This window comes from Periophthalmus magnuspinnatus, chromosome 3 (genome assembly GCF_009829125.3).
Source record: "Periophthalmus magnuspinnatus isolate fPerMag1 chromosome 3, fPerMag1.2.pri, whole genome shotgun sequence".
In the NCBI taxonomy this organism is placed as follows: Eukaryota; Metazoa; Chordata; class Actinopteri; order Gobiiformes; family Gobiidae; genus Periophthalmus; species Periophthalmus magnuspinnatus.
In genome coordinates, this window is record NC_047128.1 from 31620128 (window position 1) to 31644202 (window position 24075).

At 39.2% G+C, this 24075-nt stretch overlaps 2 protein-coding genes across 3 annotated transcripts; one reads left to right on the forward strand and one right to left on the reverse strand.

The window, feature by feature from the left end:
* The first annotated feature begins 4273 nt into the window (after positions 1–4273).
* On the forward strand, positions 4274–9640 carry wt1b (WT1 transcription factor b). Of its 2 annotated transcripts, none has more exons than XM_033990986.2 (9): positions 4274–4946; positions 5739–5852; positions 6240–6333; positions 7987–8067; positions 8248–8356; positions 8437–8581; positions 8698–8787; positions 9034–9117; positions 9237–9640. In XM_033990986.2, exons 1-9 carry the CDS (start codon positions 4526–4528, stop codon positions 9356–9358), a joined length of 1260 nt encoding a protein of 419 aa, XP_033846877.1. In that variant the 5' UTR covers positions 4274–4525; the 3' UTR covers positions 9359–9640. The 2 variants fall into 2 exon arrangements, with proteins under 2 accessions (XP_033846877.1, XP_033846869.1); XM_033990978.2 differs by having other exon boundaries at positions 4278–4946; positions 9034–9126.
* Positions 9641–14160: 4520 nt separating this feature from the next.
* rcn1 (reticulocalbin 1, EF-hand calcium binding domain) lies at positions 14161–19141 on the reverse strand. The gene is made up of 6 exons (XM_033989979.2): positions 18648–19141; positions 17703–17896; positions 17451–17629; positions 16347–16407; positions 16065–16264; positions 14161–15620 (listed from the first exon to the last, which is right to left on the reverse strand). The coding sequence occupies exons 1-6, from the start codon at positions 18866–18868 to the stop codon at positions 15513–15515; spliced, it is 963 nt and encodes a 320-aa protein (XP_033845870.1). The 5' UTR covers positions 18869–19141; the 3' UTR covers positions 14161–15512.
* Positions 19142–24075: the final 4934 nt, after the last annotated feature.

Consider the following 24075-nt stretch of genomic DNA (forward strand, 5'->3'; position numbering starts at 1 on the left):
AACAAACTGTTTTTACAATGGCAGAGTTAGTGTCTGAGGTTAGGTTGAAAGCAAAATGTATCTAGTCATGGCAACTGAATTAAACCATTATGTTTGTTTAGCCAGCCTATTTTATTTAGGGTAGAAGTAGGCTATGTCATCTGGTTGGATTCCAGATAAAACATGATTGTAACAATAGCCTAGCATACTGTATGAAGCAATATTTTCCCACTACAAGAGACAAAGCAGATAGACTGGGTTACACCATACCATGTGTATGACGTGTCATGCTATTGGGAAGGCAAGTGCCTGGTACCACATCTCACTCTTTCTCCGTGCTCTTGTATGCTGTCTATGCAGAGAATTTATAACCACATCTTTACAAGTGCACTTGGAATTTCATTATCTGATTAACAACTGCTGCCTGGTGTATTTCAAGTCCCAATAATAGTTGGAAACACTTTGAAGATCCAGGAGCATATCTTAAAAGGTTAGTTTTAAGTCACATTGTGGTGAGTGGGAGTAGGACATGGATTCAAAGTAGAATGACTTGAAATTACAGCAAACCTTTAGAATGCCACAGTAGTGCTTCAAAATATAGGCCTAGTGCAGTCAGTAGCCCTTTCTCCCTGTTGTGACAATGAGCACTCTGGCAATTTACTCTCATGGGTTAAATTATTTACTAACACACTTAAGATTTTGCAGGAGAAGACGTCTTTGTAGCCATTATTTGCAATGATCTGATGTCTGTTTAATTTCACAAGCAACATTCTCCCAAAATTCCTGGCACATCGCCTGGCCGGCCATCTCAGTGATGAATGGCCAGCGTTAAGAGTTTGAGCCCAGGTGTAGCCTTCCCTGTCCAGCCTCCAAGTAGTAAGTATCCATGTAAACCAGCCTCATGCTCATCATCCAGCATGGCTGCCTACGTACGGCCACTAATTGTCTAGTTCCCACAGTTCTGCTTGCCTTCACTATCTCTGAAAAATCCCCTTGCTCAGCCTCATCTATCAGGCAGTGACCTTGTCAAGAGGCATTGCATGAGTAACTTCCCTCCAAGGAAAGGTGGACAGAATAGCTTGTTAATTACTTAGAAGCACACTTGGCCTCTGCAAGCGTTTGACCACAAAGGGAAAAAAATAGTAAGCAAAAAACCCTTCAGTTTGGAGATAAATCTCCTGAAAGACCTGCCCAAAATATGATCTAAATAATCTTCAAATGAACAATGTCATTTGCTCCAATTATGTTTCTATTTCATTAAATAAATATGTTGCTGATTGTAGTTCTGTTGGCTTAAGATGAATGAAAGTCCATGCAAAAATGAGTTAGCTGGGGATCTGTCCAGCTAAGCAGGTGGTAATTACTTAATCAGTGGTCACTCAATGAGCTGCTAAGTTAAAAGGACATAGCTTGCAAAAAATCAAGCCTTGCAATATCATATTGTGAGTTCATCAGAAATTGCACATGGAAAGGTAATATATTCTGGATACTTAGGCAGCAGATTATTGTTACTGCTGACATAATCTGTATTCACTGTATTAGTTAAGATGTACTGAATTGGAAACCCTCATAATGTTTAGTTAATATCATAATGACCATGATATTAAGTAAACATTTTGTGTAGAGTGACATCAACCTGACGGTTAATGTTTTATAACCAATAATAGCTTCATTTATCAGCCAATAAAGAAATTAAACAAAATTTAAAAATACATATTTTGTCTCTTTCAGAAACAAGAAAACATGACAAGACAATCTACAAAAGGTGTGAAATGCAAACTCACAGCTCAAAGGTTGGTAGAGCCCTGTATATAATGTTATAATGTTCTCAGTGAGTTATGCTGCAATAATCTGTAGATATTTACACATTTTAAAGTTTTTAGGTGACTACTTTCAAAATTGTCAGTTTGACTTGTTTAAAACCAAAAAAGTGTAAATTCCACCATTATCTTACCATATCACTTAATGAGCATTGTCCTATCACACCAAAGACAGCAGCCATCAGTCAGTTAGTTTGCATCTTTGGCGTGGAGCTATCTGAGGTCAATAATCCCTCTCTGGAGAGTGTTTGTGCTTTGTTTAAACGGAAAGGCTGCAGAGGAGGAAAAGACCACCGTTTTCTTGGAAATCATGACACCTCTCTGTGGTTAGTACAGTCGTAAATGATCGATTTCTTCATAATGCACTGGGGATATAGTATGGAAAGAAATATAAAATCTAACTAGAAGTTACAAAAAGTTTCAGAGGCCCCTTGTTATTAGATATTTTTTGTTTGTTTTTCTTTACATGTATTTAAATCTGATCAGCTGACATGTGGTGCCCCATTTTTTTCTTCTAATATGTTAACTGTAGAGAATATTTCTGTCCAGCAAATTAAGCAAAAGTTATTGTTGAGTAAGTTGCCTTAAAGTGGCCTTCCCCTTAGAAACTAAAAACACACTGTTTGCGGTAACATCTATTGCCCCATGTCACACATTTTACTGTCATCTCAACACCAACTTAACTTGAATGAGGTAGCAGGCTATGACAACAGAACAGACCATAACCACTTTGTAGATATGTGCAGTGTTTTGTGATGACTGCTCACAGCCAGCTGTTCAGGGCGTGACCCCTGGAAAAGGCTGTGGTTTACTGTAAAGACCTGATAAGACCGGCCTTGATACTGACACACAAGCACCTGCATGGATGATACATGCTTTATTCAGCTAAATGAATACTCATGACACTTCTAGGCAAATGTATATACAGCGCAAAAGGCTGGTGTACTGTACAGTATATGTATATTGACTTACAAACTGTGTAATTCTCTGAACTAAGAAAATTGCTGCCAATTTTCTTAGTTAGGTCTGTACCTCTTCAGAGAGACAAAAACTACATGACAGCTGTGGCTAATGTCTGAATAAGGGGAAAGGAGAAAAATAGGAAAAAAAACAACCCAAAAATGTTTAGATAATATGACTGTTATGCTGCAAATTGTATTTATGGTGTAAGTATGAAGTATGAAGGCCGTCCTCCTTTTATAGCACTGCAGGTAGAGGATAGTCCTTGATTCTGAGCCTCCCGTCTGACTGGCCCAGATGTTAATATTACCCTTTTATTGTGACCATATATACCCATGCTGTTCCTTGCTGCATGACACATGATCCATTTTCCTCAAAACTTTAAATTCTGTAAATCATGGTGGGCCATTTGCTTGGGCAGCCAAGACATATGCTTTTATTAAAAAAAAGTGTCAAGCTGCTCTGACCGGAATGAATTTACAATGTAAAAAACACAGTAGTTTTGAAACAGTTCTTTGTCTTTGACAAAGTGACAAAATTATTTGCGTTAGTTTTTGTTTTGTGTTTTCGTCAGTTCTGTCAGAATGTGTTACTAAGGAAACCCATCTGCAATATAACACAAATTAGTAACATTAGTAACATGTACAAATTCCTGTCAGATAGAAACCCGTCTCATTTTGCCTCTTACTCAGAGCTTTCAGTGTGATTCCTGTTAGGGGTCACAGATAGTATTGACCATTTCCCTTCTGCCCTGCTTTAGTGTTGTTTTAAACCCAAAGATTCTACTGAGGAATGGCTGTATTTGGGGCTGCCATTCGTCATGTTGAGACTAAGAAAGACTCGTTTTCTCTTGGGTCTGTCACCTTTGATGAATCTTCACACACAACACTGGGGGTGCAAATGCAGAATGTTCCTTTACTACAATGCAGAGGATGCTTGCAATTGTGCCTCCTTTACAGGATATGTATTTCTTTGTTTTAGTTTATTTAATTTCTTTTTTGTAAATTGTCTACAACATTGATTACCAAACAAAACAATATACTTGAGCTTCTGGTGCTGTCTCCAGTGGTACTACTACAGTTACCTTTCTTACATTTTTATCAGAGTTCAGTTGTATAATAGCATTTATATAAATGTAATAATATTACATTTATGTTTTGTTTTTTATGTAAACACGTGTATGTTATGAGCCTATTTGATCTACTTCTACATTTCTGTAAAAATGTTACATCATTTGGAACAGATGTCTATTTTTGGCACGGCAAATCTCAGAAATTGTGTGATTCATGTTCATCATAAATTATGATAAATGTTATTAGGTTGGTATAACTTTTCATTATTTTACTGAAACTGTTTTATAGGCCTACTAATCAAAGAGTGTAAAATTGATGTTGTGATGTTGTTGTTTTTTTAGGCAGCAAAACACATCAATACTTTCAGCGGAGTCCAGTCCAGTAGTGTGTCCAGGGTAAGGCAATGTTAGTCATCTTCTTGCTCCTCCCACTGTCCATCCTATTTGAGCCTTCAAGAAAGTAAGAAAAGCCAGATAGACCAAAGGACAGACCCCACCACACCTCAACAAGTCCACACTGACTGTACCGATTTTATCTGATATTTATAAGACCTGCTAATTAACTGTATCAAATATATTGTTGTCCTCAAGATGCCCTCTAGAAGTGTTACTTTATGCTCTATGACATTGTCAGTTAAGTAATTTTATCTTTTTATCTTCACCTGGAATCTTTTTTGGACTTTTCTTTCCGACGATGTTGACAGAGCCATGTGCTTCGTTGGGCTCTTTGAGCTCAGAGACTCGGGAGCTGACTCTCCTGTCGCCCGCACCCCCTGTCTCGTCCTTACCTGGGCCCACCGTCAGTGGAGGCTGTGGGATGCCTGTCAATGAGGGACAATGGACTCAATTTTTGGACCTCCATCCCACCTCTCCTTACAGCTGTCTGCCGTCCCATCACTCACTCATCAAACAGGAGCCAGGCTGGCCTAACTCGGACACTTTGGAGGACCCTCACTGTGGCCTGGGGGCCTTCACGGTTCACTTCTCGGGACAGTTTACTGGTGCAGGTAGAGTTGGGGCTTTTGGAGAACCAGCTGCAGGCCAGGCCAGGATGTTTTCAAATGGGACATATCTACCCACCTGTCCAGATAGTCTTTCTGCGCCTAGGAGCCAAGGTGAGCAGAAAACATCTTTATCAAATGTCGTTTGTGTTATTATTCTGCTATTGGCCGGGCTTGTGTCCAACAAATGTTTTTTGGTTAGTTTTTTTTTCCATAAAGATCTTACAAAAGCATGTTTACTCAGGTTTGTCAGTAGCAGCAGGTCATTCGATCCTGGGTCAGGAACAGGCCTAAACGTTTTCTGATGAAAACATCCTCTGACTTGTGTTTACATTCTGGCAATACACATTCTTGGCAATCAACTTCTGTTTGAATCTTAAATGGTGTTTATTTCAATAAAGGCACTTGTTACAATTATTATTTAAATGTTTACCTTGTGTTAGGTTGGAAGGTCAGCTCTAAATATTTTTTGTTATATTGAGTTGGGAGTCATGTCCTCTGTCGGTGCAAACACTGTAACATTACAAACACCTTTATTCCATTTATTTTTATACAAACTTAGAATCAGCTCAGACACATCTGGAATGTGCCCTTGTGCAACATTGTTTATTTCTTATTCAGTGAACAGAGAAACTACAAAATTCCGATGAATTTCACTTTTAGCTGACTCATGACATGCTCGGCCAAGTGAAGGCGTAATGTAATGCTTGAAACTTCTAAATGCGGCATTAAACTGTACAAAGTGTAAATTAATATGTATTGTTTTTTTAATTGTTAGAGTACAAATTAGGCTTCTTTTTTTTTTTTTTTACTCAAAACGAAATTATATCTCACCAAAAGGAACAAAAATGTGTATATTAATGAACCAGCTCCTCATTCCGTTTAAGTTCTCATGTGTCCTTACAGGTTATGGAGCAATGGGCTTGGATAACAACCCCAGCTATGGTCTCACTCCATCTCACCAGCTCCCCAGCTTGTCCTTCAAACATGAAGACATACTGTCACCACCAAGCAACATAGGTAAACTTCTCCCCTTGTGTTTTCACCACATTAATTCACAGAGTGTAGAACTGTCATGTCACTGCAAGGTTATATAAGTAACCCATCATTTTACATATCACAACAACTCCATTTTCTTCTGTCACACATCACTTCAGTTTCTGTCATATACGTATGTAAACACACTCTGCTTGTCTTTTTATGCTTTTAACTTTAATGACTCTGGAGATGGGAAAGTGCCCTTACATCAATGCTATGGAAAGAGTCAAAGTAGTAATTGATCTGTTGTCACCCTGAAAACAAAGAATATACAACATACACCATGTGGCCTATTCTCAGAACTCTATTCTTACACTTTTATAATGTATATTTTAGATTTCATAATTTCTTTTATTTATTTTTTCATAGCTGATCAGCAGTACACAGCTCCAGCTCCTGTCTTTGGGTGCCACAGTCCTCCTGAATCAAGCAACCAAGCTTTACTTCTGCGAAACTACAACAGGTAAAACCACCATTCTTTTTGTTTGTTATTAGTTATAAATATTAAAGTTTAGTATTTAGCAAAAGGACATTTATGAGATAATATGTAAACTGGGGTGTGGCAATGAATCGAGGACACTTATAAAGAGAGTATGTCCATGTTGCAACAGCAAAGTACAAAAACAGCAAGAAATGCTAGGTAATAAAGATTTAATTTCAAATTGGTATTTAAAATTCTTGAACATTTTCATTTGAAAAAAAAAAAAAAATGCAATGTCCTAAATTCAACTTTTCAGTGACGTCTTGCCGAAAAGTGTTGCTCGCTCCTCTAACTGGAAAACAAACAAAAACATTACATTATTCATAAAAATTTGAACTCTTGATTGGGTAGTAGAGACAATACTGAGGAATATTTTATAATGTTACCCTTTTCCTACTCAGCTTGCCAGAGCAAACACAGAGTGATATACTGCTGAAGAGGATTAAACAATAAAAGCAAGTCAAAGTGGAATAGAGGGCAGGAGCGTTGAATCGCCTCATTTTAACCTCTGTAACAGTCCCCTGCATGTTTTGATTTTGATGCAGAACATCTCTTGGGGTAAATTAGGATGAAATTCTTTGCATGCCGCCTGAGCAATGTTTTTGGAGAAAAGGAACATGTTCAACCCAAATACTGGACCAGCAGCTGATAAGAGAAAGACTCTGAGCACTTCTGATTTGAGCTGGAAGCCCTCAAACTGTGTGTATATAAGTCATGTGTCAGTGAGTGCTTCCACTGTTTTTACCAGAGCTTTGGACTGATTAGGGAGCCATCGCTATCCTTCCCCTCAAGGACTTTTTCAGGAATGCTGTCCAGAATTCCCCCAAAACTATTTTTCCCGCCTTTTAATGATACAGCGGACTGAGTGATGTCATGTACCGGACCGTGGTGTACTAGGCACGGACTAGCTCAGCCTTCACAGCACACAATAGTATCTCCGTCTGCAGTTCACAGTATGGCCATAGCAAGTGTGTGTGCGTACAGTGCAGAGATAGTTGCCAAGGTAAAGAATGGCCCAGAGCCCATGTTTTTAATGAAGCCAGGGAGGAGTATAATGTGGGTGGACAGGATGTGTTAATAAGTGAACCATTTGGACTTCCCCAAATGTCTTCCCCAAATGTCTTCTGTTGTGGGAAGTGAAATGACACTATCATGAAGAACAAATCACATTTAAACATTTATTTTATTGAAGTGTTATTGTTGTATTAGTGGCTGCTGAATCTTGACATAGAAGAGGGAGGAATAATCATACAAGAGGATTAAAGTACCAAAAACAATTACTAAAATGTACAGTGTTCTTGGTCTGTAGCAGATGTCAGAACCAATCAAATGTATATAAGAAAACAGTGGTAAGGAAGCTTTATTTTTAGCTCAGGGGTTCCTAAACTGATCAAGCTTTAAATCTCAAAATATGCCTCACTGCAAAATGAAGTAGCCACTAGTAATAATTAAGGTTTTAGTAAAGACTGTCTCACAAGTCCTCTCACAATAGTATGAGTATTATTAAACTTGTAAGTAAATACAGAAATAGACACATACATACTAGATTATTCTTTTTATTCTTTCCAAACTTGAGTAAGTGGAAAGAGATGTGTTTTTTCAGTACTTCTAATAATGTTGTACATGTTTTTACAGTGATAACTTGTACCAAATGGCATCTCAGCTGGAGTGTGTGACGTGGAACCAGATGAACACACTGGCTTCTTCCATTAAGAGGTACTTGTTTTGTCTGCGTTTACAACAATGCACTTACCTCGCCCATAGCCTTGAAGAAAACAACTTAACTAAGAAAAAACAGGGCAAAAAGAAGTCATTTTTTCAATATATTTGCCAACATTTTGAGTTAAGTGTCATAAATAATGTTGGTTTTTTTTTTGTATTTTTGTTTTTTGTTAGTGGCCCTAGTAGTTTTGAGACTGACCCACCGCCTCCACCTCCTCCGATGCTCGTGAGCTGCAGCACCCAGTACCACATCCACGCACACGGTGTCTTCAGAGGGTTACAGGTTAGGAAGAAGACAACATTTACTTTGAAAATGTATATTAATGTTAACGTTCTTTTAAATATCCATAATTTTGTGTGTAGGATGTGTGCCATGCTCCTAGTATCACCCCATCTACACCAAAGTCTGTTACAAATGAAAAGCGTCCATTTGTGTGTGTTTATCCTGGCTGCAGCAAACGATACTTCAAACTGTCACATCTGCAAATGCACGGGCGCAAACACACAGGTGAGTGCCTCTGTTTATAGTATAATGGACTATCCAAGCAAATTATTTTACTGTGAAAGGCTCTGTTGTATTAATTACTAATTTATGCAACTATTAATTTTTTTGTTTTTTTTCAGGGGAGAAGCCTTACCAGTGTGACTTAACAGAGTGTGGTCGCAGATTCTCTCGTTCAGATCAGTTAAAAAGACATCAGCGCCGACACACAGGTAATAACTGTGGCATATAACAGTATAGTACAATATATATGTGTGTATATATAGTCAATATTCAGTAGTAATATGAAAATAAAAGTAAAAAGTAAAATAGGAAAAAGGAAAGTAAAATATTATGAACATTGAGATATTATAACATATTGAAATAGAAAAAGATTGTGAAAAAATACAGAATTTATATAAAAATGCACTATTTTTATTGCAGTATTTATGTGGACTGTGCTTATTGCATTGGTGTAGGTGTGAAGCCATTTCAGTGTGAGACTTGCCAGAGAAAGTTTTCACGGTCAGACCACCTTAAGACACACACTCGGATTCATACAGGTAAAACAAGTGCGTATTCCTTTATTTTTCTACCTTTGTATTCTGACTCTAAATGCTAGTTAATTGTTTTAAAAGGCTAAAGCAGTGATTACCTCTTTCCCACTGCCCCTGTCTGTCAGGTGAGAAGCCTTTTACCTGCCGCTGGTCCAACTGTCAGAAGAAGTTTGCGCGGTCCGATGAACTGGTGCGGCACCACAGCATGCACCAGAGGAACTTGAGCAAACTGCAGCCTGCCATCTGAGCCACAGCAGCCTCGGCATGAAGAAGAGGAGGACGAAGAGGAGGGTGAAGAGGAAGGTGACAATGTGCTGTGCCAGCAATAGGGACCGACGGCGCAGGAGCCTGGTCAGCGCTTATATGGTGCGATGCCAGGTTTACTGAAGTGGGCAGAGCAGCTGATGCCTTTGTATTGGCCAGATGACAGCTTTCCTAATGTGGCACTTGCTTTGTTATTTGACTTTAAATAGGTGCATTCATTCTGAGCCAAAAAGGAAAATGTAATGCAATGTAATGTAACTTGCATTGGCTTCTTCTTTTGTAACATGTAACGTGCTGTACTCTGGAAACTGGATTTAGGAAACAAAAATGTGCCATTCAAGAGTTTTTTTGTATATAAAGTTTGCCATCACCATATAATATACAATAATCAACTTCATAAAAAATATTGTTCTAAATAAGTGTGTGTGTGTGTGTGTGTGTGTGTGTGTGTGTGGGGGGGGGTGTGTGGGGGGGTGGGTGTGTGTGTGTGTGTGTGTGTGTGTTGTGAAAGATAAAATTACAACAGTGGTGGATGAATGGTTTGGAATGAATGTAACTAAGACTTGGAAAACAAGCTGTGCACTCCCAAGTTACCAAAAGACAGCAACAACTAGAAACATAAACCCTCCTCATTCCCAATATGTGGTAGTTTATATCCTCATTGTCCCGTCACAAGTTCGCCCTAAGGATCATGTACCACAGTTTTGCCCTGCTTGTTTGGGGTAGACCTACATCTTTGAGACTTATCTTTATTCTGAGACCAATTATACAAAGAAAAAAAACAGGCCAAAAACATTAAGACATAAAGAACATGAATGAAATCCTACTTTCAAGAGCAGTGAGCTGTTTTACACAGTTTGACCACAGGATGGCAGTGTCAATCTGTTTGAGGGGCCAAGTCTGAGCTCACTGAACCGTTTTCAATTGTTAAATATGAACCGTAAACGCTCTTTATACTTCTGCACTTTGGGTGTCCATTTAATATTTGGCTGCCCACAAAACACTTAAAAGATACAAACAAACAAAGACGAAGATAAAAAGCAGACTGTGACTTAGGGTGACCACCTGTCCCTCTTTAGGTCATGCACAGCCACTTAGGCCCCTGTTCCTTGTCCCAATTTTTATTTCCTCATGAATTGTATAAAAATAGTATTTGAAAAAAAATAAATAAATAAAAGTATATAGTCTTACAATTTACTGCAAAATGAAACCTAGGATGATTGTCAGGGTCTATGAGAATGCATTTGGACTCAAGTAGCTTAAGGATTTTCTATATGTCTGCATGCTTTGTAGCTATTCATGTACACATATTTGTAATGGGCTGCGGGCTTTATATTCACAGGGGAAAATGGCACACGCACCATTCATCTGCTTACTGTAGGCCTACCTCCTCTGTCTGCACCTGCACTGCCTCCAACCTGGACCAGGCACATTCAGATGCCCTGGAATACAACCAGAGTCATGTGTGTCCTATTTGAAGTTCTGGTTTGGGCTGTTTTTTTCCAATCCATAGTAACAATATTGAGCTATTCTGTGGTCTTCTTCTTTTTTTTTTAGCCAAATGTAAGTGTAATGTAATACTGGAAGGTTTATTGTTCTTAATGAAATGCCTTGAGTATTGTCTTTGTTGGGACATACCAGAAAAAGTGTTGGGATATCTGCTATAGCTCGCTCTGTAAAATGTTAGTAATCATTTGAATGCATGAACACACAGAAACATGCTCAAAACTCCCATGCACATGCCACCAGATGCCCCTTCTGCTGTAGCGCTGGCTCTGTGCCTTTAAGGGGTGTGAGCGTGGGTAATCTCAGGTGACGTACACCTGGTAATGCACAGCCCAAGACATCTGTAGGACAGCAGGCCTGCTACTTCACAGCCTCCAGATCCATGCGCACCTCCTGCAGTGTGTCTACTGAACGTCTGACTGATCAAACTCATACATCACAATAAAGAGTCTTATTGTGCAAGTGAAAGTATATTTTAAGTCATAGTTGTGTTTTTTGATAGTGAGAGAGACAGGAGGGAGTTAGGGGTAGAATAGGGATTCTCAAATGTGGTAGTATAAGTATTAACCAAATTAAAACTAGTTGGAAGGTCTGTTCATCAGTTGTATAATGAGAATGTCTTATAAATTATATTCAACTGATGAGAACTGAAAGAAAGAACCATTCTCTGATTAGTTTTCAACTGACATTTAACCATTTGAAACCAAATACACAGTAGGCCACATGGTGATTATTCTGACTCCATATTTCCTGAATGCCCAGGTGCATTTAACATGAGGATATGTCATACTGTGAATCTTTGGGCCAAATAAGACATTGTTTAACCTTCGGAGCTGGAAAGGTCAGTGCACATGTAGCACACTGAGGCTTCAATGAGCCCCCAGGGATTGTTAACAAGGTCAGGGCCCCAGAGACCAAGCTCACAGGGCTACAAGAGACCAGCAGCACGCAGCAGCCTGGCCGTGCCAACAGGAGGCGCTGGCCAGGCCCCTTTGTATGTTCAGTGAAGCATAGCTTTAGTGGTATTCCCAGACAGCTCCTCTTCCCCGAGGCTGCTCTGCTATAGAGCTGAGCGGGGCCACAGTCTGAGGGCCCTGGTTCTTAGGGGTATTCCCTGTGGTCTGAGGCTGCCGGAGGGGCTCCAGTGTGGGGCAGCTATGGGACTGCGCAGACCTTGGGGGCCTGGAGCTCAGATGGGGCCTACAGGGTAAACTTTCTCACTCAGGGAGCAGAGAGGCACACTCCACAAAGACTGAGGGAAAACACCTTGAGAGGAGTCTGTCATGAAGGCAGCAGCAGTCGTCCTATAGTCCCAAGAGGATACAAAGCACACAAACACTCATATGTAGTGAATAGAGCCGACATGCACTAAGCTTTAAACAGCCTCTGCCCTCAGCCGTCTTTCATCTTCCTCAGCCCCTCCTGCTGTCTCCTGCTCTACATGAGGAGGTTCATTTCTAACAGGATTAGACATATTTCTATCATGTGAGATGTCAGATGACAAACCAACACAGTCCCCTGGGGAACACAGGACAGGAAAGAGATAAAACAAGGCCCCAGCATCACCCCCATCTCGCTTGCCCACTATCCCAAAGGTAACCAGATGCTGAGATGTGGAGAGAGAGGAAGAGCCACAGTCAAACGAAGCGAGAGAGGTGTTTTGTCCAAAGATATCAGTCTCATTGGGATAGCACTGTCTATGTCCCAGGCCAACGTGAACTCCAAAAACAACTCCTCTGTGGGCCTCTTTGACTGTAGCCTTTTAATGAATATTCTATCTGCCATCAAAGATATGCAGAAGTGAGGCAGTAATTGTATCTGAATCATCCAGACCCTATCCTTTGGAGGCACTTATAATTACTTACCAACTCACTAGTTTTATGGTTGCTAAATTAAAATATATGGCAGTTTAAAGCCCTGTCTCTAATTGTGTAGTCATTAAAGAGCGATTTCCTATCTACACAGCTCTGACCGACACACAAAAACTCATAATGATAGAGGAGCAGAAGTTAAAAGTATTTTTTTTTGTCCTTATTATCAATAGAAGTACAATCCCAAAATATGTCCAGTCAGCACAGACCCTTCATTTTCAAGAACGTTTACAAGACTTATGGAGTTCTTAGAGCATCATTGTCCAGCACGGCACAGTCTTCTCTCAGTCTACAAGAAATGTGCTGTATGTAGGTCATGCAAATGTGAAAATTGTGACACATGGCAAGAACAAAAATGTAATTACAAAGAACACAATTACAAAGAACGTCAAATACTTTCATCCTTTATATGCATATACTTGTATAAAATGTGTACTATTTATTTTGTACTATAAAAGAATGGATCAGGAGGACTTAAAATACAATCAGCCACAACCCCCCAGAACAGCAGCAACACAGAACATGAAGGATAGCTAGACCTTATTAAAACACTCATTCAGGCTTTGCTGTTAATTGTTTTTGAGTAAATGGCACCGTGCTATAAAAAGCCTATTTAAAAGAAGATGGTTGTTGGACAAGTGGAAATGATTCTATAGTGGAGGAGGGTTAATCGATTCAGACGTCCAATAAGCTTTACTTTACGAGCCTCCCCAGTCCCACTCTCTCTCCGTGTTTTACCCAAAGGGCTCATTATTATAAGTCCAAAGCACATGATGTCCACAGACACTCATATGAGAGACGTCTGAAGTCATTACGATACAAACACTCCCCCAGTGCCAATGATTAAGAGGCTATCAGGAGCGGCAGGGCCCGGCTGTTAAACATGACCGCCAGGCAAATTTAGACAGACCAAGAGCACAGATCTCACACAAGCAAACACACATATTAGCTCATTTACATCCTGAATATGTATAGCCCATGTTCACCTCAGCTATACATCGTTTCCATATATTAAGATGTAACCTGACATATGCCACAGAAGATTTTCACTATTTGGAAAGAAAAATTGTATATCATTAAATATACAATACAGATTAATACAGATGTGGGTTTGGTAAAATTAATATGGGTTTAATGCAGAGTTTTGATGAAATATAGTGAGTTATAGGGTATAGTCACGATCAGGTTTAACATTTGGATATTTCATGGTGAAGTTATGGTAAAATATAATGCAATCAATAGGGAATCGTGGCCCTCATCCTCCTAAAAGGTTTGAAATAAAAACAGTAAATTAAATTAGCCAGCAAGATGCATTAGAATTATTGCCAAACAATTTAAAACATAGATTGACTTTTTTTTTTTTTTAAATATTACTGATATAAAGAATTATGGTAAATACACATCATGTGACTAATGACTAATTGTATTTTATTTTTGCATCGATCTTATCTAAAACACATCAGTACCTATTCTTTGTTCACTCCCAATAATGACACCCTTTAAAATAACTTTATACACACACAAAAAACTACTTTCAGTGTCTCTGTCTGACTTGATATTTCAAAACTGAAGTGCAGCACATCCCACACATTCATAGGTCTGTCTCATACTTCTTCTAATGAGTTTTATTGGATTGGTCTCGCTTGAATTGCCCCGCTAACTGGCACACATATATCCATATGTTCCACATGAGCAGACAGAAGGGACAGGCTGGGTGGCAGAACGACTTTCTCAGTTACATGTAAGAGTCCTGCAACAACAACAGCCAGCAGCAAACTCAAGTCTGCCCGGCTCCGTTTCCTCTGTTCACTCAGGACTATGCAATGAGTGCAATTAGTCAAGTGCAGAAAATATTTGTATAAGCTAAACAACATAGACCATGCTTTTTGAGCTGTACTTCTAGTGTTCTGTCTTTTATCCTTACCTTTGATCAGAGTAAATAGGTATTTACTGGGGGGACAGTCTCTCAGTGGTTAGAGCAGTCATCCAACCCAAAGCCATCGAAAGTGTGGAGTGAATGAATAAAGACTTCAGTGTACCGCTTTAAGTGGCTTCGACAAGCCTGGAAGAATTTGAATAATAGGCTAAATGTTCATTTTGAAATAGAATTTGCAGAAGTTACAATGACAACAAATAACTCATTTAACACATTAAAGACCCACACACTCAATGCCATAAAATAAGAGTGTTGTATCCCTGTATTTAGTATAAGACAAATAAAAAGTGTAAGATTTCTACGATAGCTCTAAAGCTGCTAACATCACAAGTAAGAGGCAGACCTCTGTTGATTCATATTTTAAAACACCAAAGAAAAGAATAGTTCACAGGCAATTCAAGACACAAATGTCCTACCTAAAATAATCAAATCATAAAAAAAAAAAAAAACATTTTTTGGCAACAAAAACAAGTAAAAAATACTAACACCTTTGAGAAACCATTGGTGAACAGTAACACTTTCCCCAATCTTATAAATAAATAAAAACAGTCATTGTTGGAGCTGCAGTTTCACATTAAATTCTAAAACTCCCCATCTACACAGATGCCAGAGACACAACTAAAGGCACCACTGTTGATAACCGTGTCCACTTGGACCAGTTCAGTCTCTGAATGTCAGAAACATGATCTATAATGGCAGCCTTAGTTTAGCTGAGGGACGAGGCCAGACCTGCTCTTGCTCTGAGTCACAGTGTAATTCTGTCCCGTGGAGGAGGGTGATAGTTGTTGGCAAAAAAAGAGTTCAATGAAAGTAGTTGTTTCCTCTCAAAGCTCATCATGGTTCCTGGTGAGGTCCTCTCCATAGTTGGTAGCTTGGCTTCCCACAAACATGTTCCAGTTTTCAAGGATTTCTTCCCTAGTCAACATTTGATCCTAAGAAGCATGAAAGCAAAATAATTATTTTCTGCCAGTTGCAAACTCAAACTCCACCAGCATGTGTGTGGTTAATACTAGGGGTGAACAGATGCCAGTATTGCTATTGAATATCGGCACCAATCCATGAAAATTTGCTGGATTGGGTATTGGCTCCAAAATATCACTTCTGCCGATATGCTGGTTGGACATACAAACTGATGTAATAATATTTACTGATCACAATGTTTGAGCGTTAAATACAAAGTCGTGCTATTGTTACGAGTGATAAATAAGAGCGACATCACACATCATACAATATTTTTACTTTTTAGGGAAATTAAGTCTATTTTTAGCCTCTGCACTAGTATTAAAGAGTTGTCTTCATGCATCTCTAGTTATTACAGATCAATAAACCGTGATTTACAGTCCATCTATCTCATCATAGAGTCAACGTCGTCTTACCTTATCCTGGTCTGACTCATGGACCAAATGCCTGGCTTCAGCCAGAGCGTGGTCATAGTCTTGAGGCATGATCCAGTGGCGGATTTCATCCAGGTCCATTTTACCATCCTTGTTCAAATCTCTGAAGTCAGAAAACTGCTCCCGCTCAGTTTTGACCCAGTCTGGCTCAGGGCCGCCTTCCTCATGAGCAAACATATCCGCTGAAGTGCATATAACATTAGTAAAGGTTATTGTTGATCACTTAACTCTTTAAATCAGAATAAACCAGAGTTTTGAACTGACCAATGTACTCATCCTCATCCACATGTCCATCACCATTTTTGTCAATATCCTCCAGGGTTTCCTGAATTCAAAACAAGTTAATGATGTCATTATAGCATCAACAGCAGGCTGCCCTTTACTGTACTGCACATAAAGTACATGAAACATGTCACATTGAGTGATGTGTGCAAATGGCATTAGGCTAATCTTACAGCTGGGCTGTCACACAGACCCCAATTACAGCATTGTTTGCTTATAAAAGCACCACATTTGCAAAATCACATTTGCAACCTTACATTTACCATTATTTTAAATACTTGCTTTTCTAAAAATTGCACATTGCCCATTTGAATCTACCCCTTTTCTTTGTGTGTCTTCAGCTGTCTAGTCCTAACTTTGGTTGTTTAATTCTCTAATGTAATGTTTTTAGGTAAACGGGCTGATCAACAAGAACCAATATAACTTCACCTACGAACCCATTGAGGCCCTAAGACTTTTCCAGTCAGGACCCCCAAATCAGCTCTCTAACTACAAAAATAAAATAAATAAATAAATAAATCGTTGTCTCATAATTCTAAAAGTATATCTTGAAATAATCTCAAGATTATTTCAAGACATACTGGAAATAATCTTGTGCTAGTTCACAACATTGTGTGACACCCATGCAGTTAAAATGAGAGATCAATAATTAACTCTGTCAAATGGGTAGTACAAGTTTGATGAACTCAGAAGCAGAGCATTGCTGCAGATATTTGCCACGCAATCTTTGGATAGCGCAAATTTTATATTTTAAGGTTGAGCTTTAAAGGGCCACCTTTGGTCAGCTTATTACTTTTCAGATATAATTTAGTAAAAAGGGAGTAAGGTGGGACCGGGATAGAGCTCTTTAATGACATTGTAATTTTATCATGTAAAAAATTTTACTATTTGTGTATATAGATTGCACTGTTTTATGCTGTCTGTGTAGACAGTTGTATTGTACTGTATTTTGTATGTCTTAAGGACTGTATGTGGAAAGAAGCTCTGAGAGCTATAGTCTGGTACAAAGCATCTCAATGTTTCTTTGATTAATGCTCCTGTACAATGTCCCTGTAAAATAAACTAAATAAACAAAACTGAAATTACCAGAACCACGATATCTTTCATGTGGTCAAACTCCTCTGGGTGAAGAAAGGCTGTAAATTCCTCTTTGTCCGCCACATTGTCGTTGTTCAGATCAACGGTCTTAAACCTTCTTTCATCACGAGGCAGCATCTTCTTAAAGTTGAACTGATCTGATGCATCCTGAAACTCTTCAGGGTTGGCTAAGGGCATAAAAACAAGTTTCTCATATTAGAGCCAAGTAACTTGCATAATTTACTATCCAAAAATACTTACCAAGGTAATATCCATAGGTCGCTTGTTTATACTCATCCCATGAAATTCTGTTGTCTTTGTTGAGGTCGTAGTCTGCCCACACCTTTGCCACATTTTCATATACGTAGCGTTTTTGGGCGCGCTTTATCCAAGCCTTCAGTTCAGTTGTAGTTATAAGGCCATCTGCATCAAGGTCAATACGGTCCACAATTTTACTGAAAATATAAAAAGGGCAAAACCATTGGGTTTAAAAGGCCTATTGAAAAATACCACTATTGCAATAACAAGATTTTAGATTTTTTCATTTTGAGCCACTAAAATCACATCCACACCACACACCAATACCTCTGGTTCTTCTTGGATCAGTAGCTTTAATATAACCTTTAATAAAAATGATATAGGCCTGAGTACAGCAAAAAATACCTTTGAGGGAATGTAACAAACATGGAAGGTTGAAAAAAACATATTTGTTCAACTATTTAAGGAGCAAATGGAAAGCAAATGTGGTGTTTTTTGGTGGAGGAGAGGGTAACCACAGTTCAGTAGAAAACGCTGGAGGTGAAATATATTTAGACGTGGGCTGCCACGTTGGGATGTTCCAGGTTCCTCCCACTGCACACCCAACAAGTGACAGAGTGCAGTTTCATCACCAATCTCCCGAAAACCTCAGGGCCTAAGACAATATTGAGTTTGTGGCTGTACTTGGATTACTATCCCCAGTCTCCACTTCATTTCATAACTAACCAGCTACATTTGTTTTAATATTGATGTAGAATTAAGCCCATGTGTAACGCAGGAAGTGTGCGTAAAGTGCTTGTACTAAAATAATGGAACTTACAACTGCTGTCATGCACATGTTTCTCACGCAGCGTTAATTTTTAATGTTTTAGCATGCAACATTACACGCAAACACAGGGGGTGATGTGCCTTTGCCTCCGCTTTACACCAAATAATGAGGAGTCTTACCTAAGCCTGTCTTTGCTCTCCTCTGGTGTGAGCTGGTCAAATGTTTTGGCTTCGTCTTTGCCCAGAAAAGCCTCGTGGTCGAACTGGAAGCTTTTATTATCTTCGTGGGCTTGTCTCATAGTCTCTGGGTCGTGGATGACTCTTTCTTTTCGTACCATGGGCTTCCCACTCACCACAATAGTGCACAGAAGCACAGCTAAGGCGCAGCTGAAGACGTCCATGAGATGCGCTGAGGTGTTCTGAGGCTGATTCTAACTGGGCCTGCACTCCAATGGACCAGAAGCTACTGGAAAAAGCTAATAGCCCCTTCCCCTCTTAACCTGCAACACACTATCTGCCGCTTTAAAACAGTGTATCGAGTCTGCGGCAGCTCCAAGCTCTGGAGACAAACACCAGACGCGCACCTGTGTCCGTGGTTAGAAAACGCATGAAAACACCTCTACAGCTCAAAACTGATTTGGGGAAGTAGCCTACACTATCCCTTTTCCTGAGAGAGGGATGTAGCTGTGCCGGTATTTCCTTACGGCTGTGCGTAACGCTGACGCAGCCAATCACGTCCCCAGTTGGAGAAGTGGCCCAGCCTCGTCTCTTGCCAGAATCCCCATTATTGGTTAACGCGAGGTCGACAAGAATAGAAGGTTTTCAGGCGCCACGTTGCAACTGGGGACACATATGAGAAAGTGGGTCCATGTAAAAATAGAAACAAACGCTTATTACAGACTAAGGCGAACATGGAATACTATAGACTTTCACACGGGCCACCCCTAGAGCTGGAAGTAGGCTGTGTAATGAATGAAGCAGAATAAAAAAAATAAACAAATAAAGCAGAATAAATAAAGGCACTAGAGACAGGCCTACACAACTGTTAAATCAAAATCCCAAACCCAAAGATCTGTTTCATGACACTTGCATTGACTCATACCTCAGGGCAAGGCAAGTTTATTAAGTTTAAGTTAATTCAAAGAGCTTTACAGAATAAGAAAGACATTAAAGCCACACAAAGAAAATTATACAAAAAAAAAAAAAAAGTCTGAAAAGAGTACAGTGCTGAATAAAAACCTTTCAGTCATGTGCACAGCTAAATTGAATTATTATAAGTCTGGATTTAAACATTGTCAATGTAGAGTCCCGTCTCACATCTGCATCTGTTCCAGGTTTTAGCTGCAGAAAACTAAAACGCTGATCCTCCATGTTTAGTCCTGACTCTGGGCACCATCAGGAGGCCGGTCCCTGAAGTCCTTAGAGTGTGAGATGGTTCATATGGCACTAACATGTACTTTGATGCTGGTCCATGGAGAGACTTGTACAGAAGCAGAGACAGTGCAGAGACCTGAGCACAGGACTTATGTGCTTGTACTCTCTGGTTCTAGTCAGGACTTGAGCAGCAGCGTTCTGGATGTACTTCAGCTGGCTTAATGCTCATTTGGAGAGGCCAGAGAGCAGGACGTTACAGTATTCTAAACTATTGGGGACAAATGCACGAATAATGCTCTCCAACTCTGGTTTACACAGTATACCTTTAATTTTTGCAATGTTTTTTTAGGTGGTAAAAAGCTGCAGATGTTATTAATTTGATGTGGCTGTTAAAGTTCAAGTCTGAGTCTATTATTATCCCTAGATTTCTAGCCTGATTTGAAGGTTTTAGAGAGAGAACTGGAGGTGACTGCTGACATTTTCTCTTTGTTTCTGTGGCCAAAGACAATTACTTCAATCTTGTCTGAGTTTAGCTGGAGAAAGTTGTTTTACATCCACACACTGATCTGTTGGATGCAGTGACAGAGTGAATCCACATCCATACTCCATCCATATTCACCTGCTGCAAATGAGTCATAGATCTGTCGTCTGCATAGTTGTGGCAAGACTCATCATTGCTGCATATTAACTGGCATAATAACAGCATGTCAAAATTGAACAAAAGGGCCTAGTATTGACCCCTGAGGCACTTCACATGTCAGGGCCTGGTTGTCTAATGGTCATATATTGACAATTTCCCCCAATAACAGTGAGTTATTGTTGTTAAAGAAAACACATTTCTTTTTTCCCTTGGGCATTTAGTATTACACCACAGCATAAGATAATTATTTTACATTTTGTAGATTGCAAACTGTAATAATTGTAATCTAAATTGGCTTAATAACAGAAATGACTTGAATTGACATTGACTTCTTGTTAAAAAACAAACAAACAAACCAAAAAAAAAAACAAAAAAAAAACAAACAACCTTCATAGCATTTCCCCAGCAAGCAGGTTTTAATTTATTTTTATGGCTATGTGGCCTTTATTGACCTTCTACACAGAACTGGGTGGGGATAGGGGGTAGGTGAAAGCAGAAATTTTATGAGCTCTCAAACCTCAAATGCAGGACAATAAGGATTCATCAAACCTCCATGAATCGATTGCAATACAAGTAAGTAAAGGTAAACTGTGATGAGGGAACACCATAACATAAAAACTCTTGACTATATTATTTCATGCCGGGATATAAATTTTAGGAGTGGATAGGCCAAAGAAAACTGAAGTCTGTCAACGGGACAAATTTTCTTTTGTGATGTAACCTAGCAGGATAACTGAGGGATTACACAGATACCTATACATGTACCAGATACATATGAGCAATTCACTCTTGAGTAAACCATCTCGTGTCAGTAGATGCCGATATGAACCACAGTCTACCATCGCAAGAAGCAGTGACTAATCAAACCTATACTGAACTCTAAAATGAGTTTGTTGTGGGAGTGTGGAGGTGGCCTGCTTTACAAACTCCCTGTGACATATTTTCTGCAACACACAGGAATTAATTTGTGAGAGGCAGGCCAGGGATCATAACTACATGAGGACTTAAAGAATCGCATTACTCAGATTCATCTCAACAGGCTGTAATAGGAAGCAGCAGACTCTGTACCCTGGAAACTACTTGCTGACACTGCCATGCCTAATCCTCCATCATAGGCAGGGGAAACATGCATTTTGCCATTCATCATTAGCATAATAAGCCAGCACATGGCACTTTGCTGCTTTGCATAAATAGTACACCCCAGTTTATGATTATAAAAGGGCCCTGGGGCTAACTAGCCTCTTTATTTAATTAATGAATTGTTAATGTATTTAAATGAGTCCTGCCAGGTCAAATTGAATCAGTGTGTTCTGCAGAAATTATGTAATTTATACTTTTGTTTTTTTCTGTGAAACACTGAAGTTACAGTAATGGTTGAATATGATTATGTGTTGTAAAAAAATACATATTTTTGTGTAAATACAATGTGGATTGGTTAGAGAGCAGTATATTACTGCAAACAAGTTTCATTGCACACGTATAGCATTTATTTTATTTATTTTTTTATATTTGTACGTATTTTTAAAAATGTATTACATTTAGGATTTCCACTAACATACGGCAAATGATCCAGCCTTAGATGGAGTGGCTTTCAACATGAATATTTCAAAAAAGATGAGGGGGGCATCTCCTGGGGTGTTCTGTTAACCATGACATTACACACCCACTAGAGAGGGCATTTGTTTAATGTAATTAAGAAAACCCTATGGTGGGAGACACACAGCATTAGTGTCCACAATGCACGCTATTCAGATGTGCCCTCTTGATGCCCTTTGTTTCTCTAGCAGCAGAATTAATTATATGTTTAAGTTTGTGGTGCAGGCAGTACCTAAAATGTGAATGCAACCCAAACATGCACAATAGGTACAAGATGGAGTCCTGACCAAGCCAAGCTCAAGAACTGGAGATTAGTTTGGGCAGCTGCATTGAAAGATAGAAAAGAAGAGCAGATGTAACTGTTTATTTCAAGATAGCAAAGACTAATTTGCCCTGCACCAAGCCCAAATGGAAAAGGAGAAAAAACATCCTAACACTACACATCATTAAAAATATATATAAAAGGAAAAGAGAAGAACAAATTGAGAGAATAAGAAGATATAAATTTAACAAAACAAGGCAGAACACTGTCACAGGCCCTACTCCCACTATTTTTCCTTTCCTATTATTTCCCATAGTTTTAATAACTCACAAGCTCTACTATTGAGGACAGATTAATAAACTTCTCATCGCTGCCATATAGGAGAATAGGAACCTTTGCTCTGTTTAATGACAACTGTAAAGTGGAGGCAATCATGGGACGCCTCTGGTGACATTTCCCTGCTGCTGCCCGGTCCACTTATCTTACACAAATGGCTGTGCGGGGCCACTATCAAAATGAAGCGTTTTCCCCGAGTCATTACATCTGTCACTGGGGCCATTTCCATATTGAAAAATCTGAAACAATAAACGACGCTGCAGCCTTTAATAACTGTGAAGGAATCATATTTGGAAAATTGCATTGAAGCAATAACCTTTTCTCCCTGTAATTAGATGACAGAGAGGTCCTGGTTTTAATTAAGTTGGCAATTTATAGTTGGGCGGCCATACCTCGGTGTGCTGATTGGTATAGGAGGGATCACAGAACAGCGTTTCTCCAGTTTGAACAGATTTGATCTAGTAATTACTGTGTTATATGGCAAAGGCCGCAGCCAAGCCTCTGAGTCAAGTTGATGTGGTGTTCCGTCAAGCATGGCCTGGCTTCAAATGTGAGGCAAGCAAGTATATCTGTCTGAATAGGTCTTGAAAGGGGGTCATCAACAGAAGACATAATGTTTTAGGAGTCACATTAAAACTGGATTGTGGATGTGCGGGGGCTTGTGGGTGTGTGAATGTCAGTGCGAGAGTGAAAAGAGGAATTGTTCAGGCTCAGACTCATTTTCTGTTGCGTCTTAATTGATCCTCCTGGTCACTGTTAAACAGGGGGAGGTAGTGAGGGCAGAGGGTGGTGTTTAAGGATGCTGTTTGAGGGCCGTGTTAATAAACAAGGCAATTTACTGTCAATTTATGTCCTGACAGGTCGTAATGAAGACCATGAAAAGAAGATTAGCCCAGGGACTGTCTGGGAGACTGACACTAGGGATGGATGTGTAAACTGGCATTGAAATAGGCCACAGCATTTTTATGACTATAAATCTTGACAGGGAAAACTATAATTCACAGAGTAACTTACAGACAAACTAATAATCTTTTTTCTGAGGGGGTCAGTTGGTTAAGAGGGCAGAAAACACACCGTGCAACAAATATTTATGTTATGCAAGATTACAGAAGTATAAATGGTCAAAACTAAAATCTCTAACAATAAACAGATTCATTCGAGCTGATAATGACTGACAATGTGGGTATTTTTCATTAGGTTTCTTTTGCTCTGACCTCTGGGGCTTTGCAGGGACTTTCCTTATCCAATGTCCTCACAAACCTATAGTTTAAAAAGACTTTATTCCTTTATTCATATATATTGCATGTGATTGTTTGTTTTTGTGTTTTTTTATTATATATATCGAGAGAGAGAGACATTTGTACTTAAATAATCTAGTCTCAGGGCCCAATAAAAAAGAA

Coding starts and splice junctions, on each gene's coding strand:
- wt1b (XM_033990978.2), top strand. CDS start 4,526: ATGTTGACAGAGCCATGTGCTTCGTTGGGCTCTTTGAGCTCAGAGACT. Junction 5,853..6,239: donor GTCACCACCAAGCAACATAG/GTAAACTTCTCC, acceptor ATTTTTTCATAG/CTGATCAGCAGTACACAGCT. Junction 8,357..8,436: donor GTGTCTTCAGAGGGTTACAG/GTTAGGAAGAAG, acceptor TTTTGTGTGTAG/GATGTGTGCCATGCTCCTAG.
- rcn1 (XM_033989979.2), bottom strand. CDS start 18,868: ATGGACGTCTTCAGCTGCGCCTTAGCTGTGCTTCTGTGCACTATTGTG. Junction 17,897..18,647: donor GAGAGCAAAGACAGGCTTAG/GTAAGACTCCTC, acceptor TTATATTTTCAG/TAAAATTGTGGACCGTATTG. Junction 16,265..16,346: donor GGATGAGGATGAGTACATTG/GTCAGTTCAAAA, acceptor TATGCACTTCAG/CGGATATGTTTGCTCATGAG.